The sequence below is a fragment of the Aplysia californica genome, unplaced genomic scaffold (assembly GCF_000002075.1).
Source record: "Aplysia californica isolate F4 #8 unplaced genomic scaffold, AplCal3.0 scaffold00150, whole genome shotgun sequence".
Lineage (NCBI taxonomy): Eukaryota > Metazoa > Mollusca > Gastropoda > Aplysiida > Aplysiidae > Aplysia > Aplysia californica.
This window is the reverse complement of record NW_004797420.1, coordinates 1118522-1126791: the sequence shown is the minus strand read 5'-3', so window position 1 is coordinate 1126791 and position 8270 is coordinate 1118522. Positions and strand designations below refer to the sequence as shown.

The window sequence follows — 8270 nt, the reverse complement described above, 5'->3', positions numbered from 1 at the left end:
TCAACCACACCCCCCAAAACCAAAAACCAAATAAAAAACAAACAAAACAAAGCAAAGCAAACGCAACAAAACCCCCCACACACAAATGACGGTTCTATTAAAATAATCAATTGTCTCCTAATCATGTGTATTCTCTTGCTTGTTTAAAATTTAGAATATGATATACGACAAAATATTTCCCGAGAACATGCACATCTAGCTCAGATTAAGAGACATCGATTACAAAAAGAAATCGGCTTGTCAAATCTGACCAGCTGGACAATGAAATAATTTTTCTTGTTTTAATATTGCATTCTTGTTTTAGTATTTCCTCCAGACTTCCCGTCAAAAGTAGGTGACTATCTATGTGAACAGAATCACCAGCAGTGCAAGAAACATGGACGCCACCTGGACATTCACCAAGCTTATTTTGGCAGCAGCCCTGGTAACGCCTTCAAAAGCATGGCGTCTCAACGTTACCTCAGAAGAAATCGACGTCGGTAAGACAGCTCACGTTTCTCTGAGCTGTTTCAACCCCTATCAGCAGCAGGACATTTCAGAAATTCTCATGATGAGAATCCAGAAAAAACAACCAAACGGATGGCACAGTGTAGGGGAACTTCGCGACGGCGATGTGGACGTCAGACTAACAGCTAGAGACGCCACTGCTACGGGAAGCATTGTCGCCGGGGCTAACAGCTTTATGCGGCTTACCTGGCCATTGGCAACGAACGATACGATCGGCCAGTACCGTTGTGATGTTACTTTTGTGAATTCCCACGGTAGTGTCGGGTGGCAGAAAGGCTTACCGGCTTCCATCACTCGTAAGAGTGACGTCACTGTTCAAATCCTGAGCGACATGGTGGAAGAGAACAAGAAACAGTGCATGCAACAAATACAAGACATCCAGGAATACATGGCAGCAGCCATACAGGAGAATAAGAGACAATGTCAGAAGGAGAAACAAGACGTTTTCCAGAACCAGGCGGCCATCCTGAAGGCGGTTGAAGTGAGTTTCGTTAGCAAGTTGGCTAATATTTGTTCTCTACTCCTGACCAGTACACACATAGCGCTAAGGGCTGTGTACACACGGGTATAGGTGCTTTAGGATTACCCACATTGCTTTTATCATCATCATCATCATCATCATCATCATCATCATCATCATCATCATCATCATCACCATCACCATCATCATCATCCTGATGAAAATGTCACAAATGCTTGAATGTTAAAGCGCCATCATATTAATCAAATCTATTGAAACTGTACATTCTAACTTGCAGTTTAAAGTCGTCTGCGGACGAAAAGAAATGTTCTTTGCCATCTATGAAACTTAACATTAAAAAAAATTATCATTGTTATTATCAGTATTATTACTATTATCATCATAATCGTCATCATCTTCATCATTATCATTTTAATAATAATAATTATTATTATTATGATTATTATGATTATTATGATTATGATTATGATTATTATTATTATTATTATTATTATTATTATTATTATTATTATTATTATTATTATTATTATTATTATTATTATTATTATTATTATTACGTACAGGTGCTGAGCCACACGGTTGAAGTAAACAAGCGAGAATGCCCTCACCAAATGCTGTCCCAAAGACGCCAGATTCTGGAGAACGTGGCATTTACCTTGGACAGGAACAAGAGAGAGGTTCTACAGCACAGCCAAGACCTCCTGGTAAACGCTACAACGATCATGGAGGCCATTGAAGCCAGTTTTGAACGCAAGTTGAGCATTGTCAAGAGCCAGCTACGGGTGAGAATATTTCACAGTTTGATCTGTGGGTGGTAGGCGGGTGCTCTTGTTTGGTTTGCTTCTTTTTTCCTATCAAACATCTATCGTCCTTATCTCTCCTTCTTCTTTTTTTTTGTTTGTTACTGTCTTGTAACACCTCTAATCTTCTGGCGCTCATACGACCTTATGCAGTTGCGAGTGCCGTAAAACCTCTACTAAGACTAAACTAAACATTTTGATCTCCAATACAGACGAGAAAATGTTCACCTAGGAGTTGTGTGATGTTTAACGAACTGAAACTATATTATTGTCTATTGATAAACTGGTTGATGGAGAATGTGATAAACTGTTTGAGAGCATTTGGTACTGATTAACTGATTGATGGAGTATTTGATAAATGGCTGGATGACTGGGTGATATACCCGCTGACTGACTGAGTGGTAAACTGGTTACTGATGGAAGCAACTAGAACATTGACTGCATGATTGGTCCATAATGCTTCACTGGGTCCTATACTATCTAAAAACTTGCTAACATGATGACCTGCCAAATTGCACCTCCGGTATGGGGCCTGAAAATGGGTAACCGTGGATTCTCCCCTGGTGCGACATTTCGTCATTTCCCACAACCATTCATCAAATTCCTCTCTGTGGATTTCTCTTCAGCCCCAGTCGTGCGCTAATGCTAAGGGTTTGGGTCCCCGGCCAGTTGTCCTTCTCTCTAGCGGTCAGCTCGTCGTCTGTGACATGGTGACGGACCAAGGAGGCTGGATCGTAATACAGGTGGGTACATGCTAGTGCAATAGGTTTTAAAATTATTATTTTTTTTTTTACTGTAATGCAGACTGACAAAATACAGGTAAGATCAACATTATTTTACTAATACTGTAATACAGACTGGTCCAATACCGGTGAGATCAACATTATTGTAATACAAACCATGCGATATCAACATTATTTTACTGTAATACAGGATGATACAATACAGGTAAGATCAACATCCTTTTACTGTAATACAGGATGGTTGTTGCTCAACGATATTCCAAACACTAAAAATAAGTGTGTTTTACGACACAAAATATGTACATCCACAATGACACATGTGGTGATCATTTTTTCAACGTTTCTGCTTCTCAATAAACAAGAAATAGATTATGTAAAAGAACAAACTCCCTGGACACAAAAGCATTGAAATTGTCTTTGAACTCACAGTTCCGTCTTGAAACATAAATGGTGACTTCAGATAAACTATTTTTCCTTTGACATTGTTAAAATCTCAACATTATTACTTAGATAATGTGATTTGGTACGCTCAATGATACTAGGCCTTAGAGACTGGCATAGTGTTCTTTAATGTCTACAGAGACGTGCATCGGCCGACGTGGACTTTCATCGCGGCTGGGCGGACTATAGGAACGGTTTCGGAGACCTCTCTGGCAATAACAATTTCTGGCTCGGGCTGGAGAAAATTTACCTGCTGACAAGGCAGGCAAGTTGTGTGCAATTTACTGCAGAGTTCTGTCCAAATACTTGACACCACGAGCACCGTTGTTGTTGATGTCGTTGTACGAGCTGCTGTTGCTCCTCGTGATGTTGGTTTAATTCGGAAATACTGTTTTACTTTGTCTCTCATTACTGTGATAAATGTGTTAAATTGATTGATGCAGAATGTGATAAATTGATTAGTAGAGTAAGCGATAAACTGGTTAATGGGGTATGTGATAAACTGGTTAATGCAGAATGTGCTTAATTAATTAATGGAGTATGTTATAAACTTGTTGATGCAGAATGGGATTAATTGGTTGGTTCTATCGGATTTACTTACTAACTTTACTTTGTCCTTCTTCTTGTACCATCTAGTGCGTCAGGGGGAGAATTCGCTTTCGGTCTCTGGCAAGCTGGATGGCCTGCCTGGGTGGGATGTTGTGGGTCCTCAGTGTAACCTTCACACCTTCGATCTAGATCTTCCTCGGTCTTCCTCTTGTCTTGTACCTTGGTATAATCGAAAATACTGAACTTCACGGTGGAAGTAAACAAGCGAGTTCTCATGATCTATCGGACACGGACGTTAAATCGGAGCTCGCACCTCTTAAATAACCCTGAAGTTTTTATCAGGGGTGTTAAACCCACATTTTATAGTTGTAGACTGGGTAGTGGTAGTTGTAGTTATGATAGTAGCAATAGTGGCGGAGATGCTACTGGTAGTTGTATTAATGGTAGTGGTACAGGTGGAAGTGGTAGTTGTAGTAATGATAGTAGTTGTAGCGGAGGTGCTACTGGTAGTTGTAGTAATGGTAGTGGTGGAGGTGGTAGTGGTAGTTGTAGTAATAATGATAATAAATAATAATAAATGACATTTATATAGCGCTCAGCCCCGAATAAAGTACTCAGGCTCTGAGCGCTTTACAATACAGTACAACATACAACAGTAACATGAAACGTTGTGTTCTGACTAAAGAAAATTATTCCAAATATTCATCTTATTAATTTAAAAACAGAAACGACTTCAGCTGACATTTGAATGAATCAAAAGATTTGATTTCTCTCAACGTACTTGGTAAAGCATTCCAGATCTTGGGGCCTTGGTAATGGTAATGGTGGTTGTGGTAGTAGTAGTAAAGGCAGTGATGGAGATGTTTGTGGTAGTTGCAGTAATGGTAGTAGTGGTAGTTGTAGTTGTAGTAATTATATTGGTAAACAACGGATGTTGTAGGTTGTTGCGGTGGTAGCAGGCACAGTTGAAAAAGCAGGAAGATTATTTTTATCGAGTATCTCGGTCTTTCTGCTGGGATCTAGTATCCATTTCAGCTGGGGTTGGACTTGACAGGCAGGGTCGGATTCTCGTCTCCTAAATAATTAAACTATGTTGATGAGAGTGTAAAACACCTGCACCTACTGTACACCTTTTCGGTCTTTGACACGAGGTTTCTTCCTGATGTTTTTCAATATACTGCCCAGTTAGACGCAGTTTAGGAAAGTTCTAAAGCCGAGGAAATGGTCCTATCTTAGGACACCCAGTTGAGAGGAAATCTTGGGAGGACCAACATTGGAACCCGATACAGCTTTGAACCAGTAACATATTGTGTTAACGTCAATTTCATTTTCAGCTGACTGGATTTTGTATGCGCTGAAACCACTTGTGTGTACGGCTGGCTTTGATTTTTATCACGTTCTCATCACCAGGGGAAATGCGAACTGAGGTTCGATTTCACATTCGAGGGGAAAAACTACTACGCCAATTACGACAATTTTGAGCTGTCTGGAGAGTCAAGCAAATACAGAATTGAGATATCCGGATTTTCTGGTAATGTAAGTGACAGCATGGCTTATCACAATGGTCAGCCTTTCTCAACAAAGAACCGTGACAACGACTCATGGGGCAAGAATTGTGCCAGTGTGTTCTACGGAGGTTGGTGGTTCAGGAGCTGCCATCACGTGAACTTCAACGGGCTGTGGGCCAGCTCAGCGTCTACGGGCTTGAGGTGGCTCGGTGTAACTAGTGGCTCGGTTTCCTTCAGTGAAATGAAGATTCGACCATTTGCTAAGTGACAGCTGCATGAGACCGGATAGTCCTGTGGAATATGTACTTATATGTTTGGGTGTTTGTGTATTTGTTTTTGTTTGACACAATATGAAAGACACTGAAAGAAAAACGTAAAAAATATCAGAGGTGTTACATTTCAGTCGTTCCATCGTGTCAGGTCGTTTAGAATACTTATTGGAAATTCGCTTAAGTTCTTTATTACGTGAAGCTAAGCTCACTGTCAATAGACTGGGGCCACACCAAAGAGACTACAGAAGTCTCCGCCTAAGATCTCAGAGCTCTGGAGCAAGGAAAATGGGGGATCTTAGGTGTACGGGATCTTAGCCGACGCACCAGGGGAGAATCCACGGATACCCATTTTCAGGCCCCATACCGGAAAAATGGTACGGGCAAAGAGTGGTTAGCCTTGATGATCAATCACAGTGGCATGGGGCGTGCCATTTTCACTTATTATCCAACGGTGAGTCTCAAGATCTACGCTTATCCAATTGTTCCTCCCCTTTACCTGTCTATATTTTAAAGAACTCCATCTCTGTCCGAGTTCCCTGCCTTTGTCGTTACGCAACGTTGTGTTGTGACTACAGCAGTTAAAATCCAGTCCGTCTCGCAAATTTGCGAGTAGAGAACAATGTTGCAAGGGTCAGGGAAGTGCACAGTTCGATGTGATCCCGCCTGGAGCGAACTTGTCAAATTGTAGGCCCTTGCCTTTTCTATGAAGTGGTAAGTTCAGACCTCGACGTGATTCTGTCTGGGGCAAGCATTATATCGTTTCATCCAATTTTACAACGAACATGTGATCACATTCACGAGATTGGCTGATCTGTGAAGCAACAGGCAGTTCAATTATCTTTGTGTCCGCCTGGGTTTTTGTTCCGTAAGGTATGATCTAAAACGTTGTATCTTAGCCGAGTGTAGACCTTCAGAGCGAGATCTTTGGGTTGACTTTTCTGGAATAAAAATTGTTTTCTTAAAACAGCAAGATCTTAAGCCAACAGGGATCTAGGCGGTGGGATCTTAGTCTTAGGAGGCGTCTACTATTATTTAAATAATGAATTGTTCATCGTTAAGGATGGACCATTCAACCCCAAATTCATAGGCAAATTTGCTCAACATATAAACCGAAAAACACAAATCATGTACATGTATGACAACGCACTTGTGAGTCCATTTTCCTGGTTTAAAACATGGTTTTTGTCCCTGAAAAGATTACAAAACTTTTTGAAACTATTTATATTATATTCACGTCGTTTTTTTGGGTGTTTCCCTGTCTTTTCAGTCATTATGCAACCCTTAAAATCTGAGTCATCTCAATGTTTGGTCATGGCAAGCTGCACCCTCTTTACAAACCACCCGACGCCACAGCTATCTATCTATCTATTTATCTATCTATCTATCTATCTATCTATCTATCTATCTATCTATCTATCTATCTATCTAATCTATCTATTTATCTATCTGTCTATCTATCTATCTATCTATCTAATCGCTCTTGCCATCCTTTCATTTTCTCCTTCTCTCTTTCATTGTTGGCCGACATAGATAATAATACTTTGCTTGTGTCTCTGCTTTTACGCTATAGTGCCCCCACCCCCAACCTCCTCGGTCTCCATCCCTCCCAAACCTCACCTCTCTCTCTCTCTCTCTCTCTCTCTCTCTCTCTCTCTCTCTCTCATCTATCCCTCTCCTCCACACTCTGTCACTCTCTCGTCTCATACTCTGTCGCGCTCTCTCTCCCCATACTCTCTCTCTCTCTCTCTCTCTCTCTCTCTCTCTCTCTCACACACTCTCTCTCTGTCTCTCACTCACTCACTCTTCCTCCCCTTTGTGTAATGCCCAGTTCTTGACGCCCCTGTTTGTATTTTTACACTCGTGCAACATCCGAAATGATAACCCCTCCCCCCAACCCATTACCCAAAGCAGCCCTTACATATCAGTTCGATTTTCTGGCATTTCTCGGGATATACCTCGGTTTGGTCTTCTATAATATTCAATACTATGTCTTCATTAGCGTAAACGATTCGATTATATAACATAGGGTAGTGATAAACCTCCATTTTTGCAAATATCTAGGAGATAAAATGAGAAGACAAAAAAAAATTAAAGAAAGGTGACGGTTAACAATATGCAAGTAATAAATTGCGACCCAAGAATTACAAAGTTCTATCTGCTCAGTATCTAGATTTGAGAAATTATTTTGACGTTAGAAATTTTAAGTTTCACAACATGTCCAGGTTTTTCGAACGCAGTTCTTTTAAGATCTTGGTAACGACTTCGAATAATCTTACGATTTTAATAGAGCAGACAGAGCGTTTAGTTTCTGAATTCATGTTCCTTTTTAACACAAAACAGCCAAAATTGTCAGATAGAACATTGTAATTTTAAGGTAGCGAAATCCCCTCCCGATGGGGCTAATAGGTTGCACGTTCGCATTTAACAGCTTGATCATTAATTTGTGCCTACGGCAACTATTGGAACTTTCACCTTGGAATAGTCTATTTAGGGCTGCGAGCGCGATCTCTGCCTCATACACTGAAACCATTTTCATAGCGGCATGGCCTCTGGACCTCTCGCATTTTGGGATTTGGAGCAAGCTAAGATTGTTGGGTGTCAAATGACCACACAAAATAGAAATCTGTCCCTATTGAGCAATCGTTGCCAAACCAAGTCACACGAAAGCTTTCTTGTATAAGGCTCGTAGATATGGAAGCACACGAGATCAGGGATACACGTCGTTCGATATGGCACTCACCAACAGTTTAAACCAACTAGCCCAATATATAATGTTGGGAACCGTCAAAGTTATCTTACAACATCTATTAGGGGGTTTTGCCGAGGTCCCGGGAGAAAATTATTTCCCCTATACAGGTGTATACAAATTAATCATAGTTTATTTTTAAAGACTTAGAGCTGGTTCATTTCGTGAATATAAGTGTTTTTTTTGTGTGTTGTGAGTATGGGTGTGTGTGTGTGTGTGTGTG

The 8270-nt window shown here is 40.7% G+C and overlaps 1 protein-coding gene across 1 annotated transcript; it reads left to right on the top strand.

Annotated features, from left to right (window-relative positions):
* The first annotated feature begins 376 nt into the window (after window positions 1-376).
* Window positions 377-6521, top strand: LOC101847489 (fibrinogen C domain-containing protein 1-like). Its single transcript, XM_013081876.2, has 5 exons — window positions 377-988; window positions 1621-1770; window positions 2415-2531; window positions 3112-3237; window positions 4932-6521. Exons 1-5 carry the CDS (start codon window positions 377-379, stop codon window positions 5295-5297), a joined length of 1371 nt encoding a protein of 456 aa, XP_012937330.2. The 3' UTR covers window positions 5298-6521.
* Window positions 6522-8270: the final 1749 nt, after the last annotated feature.

What these genes read in the sequence shown, in the direction of transcription:
- LOC101847489 (XM_013081876.2), top strand. Translation starts at nt 377, where the DNA reads ATGGACGCCACCTGGACATTCACCAAGCTTATTTTGGCAGCAGCCCTG. An exon ending in TTGTCAAGAGCCAGCTACGG is followed by an intron (nt 1,771 to 2,414) that starts GTGAGAATATTT and finishes ATTTCTCTTCAG; the next exon opens with CCCCAGTCGTGCGCTAATGC. An exon ending in TTTACCTGCTGACAAGGCAG is followed by an intron (nt 3,238 to 4,931) that starts GCAAGTTGTGTG and finishes TCTCATCACCAG; the next exon opens with GGGAAATGCGAACTGAGGTT.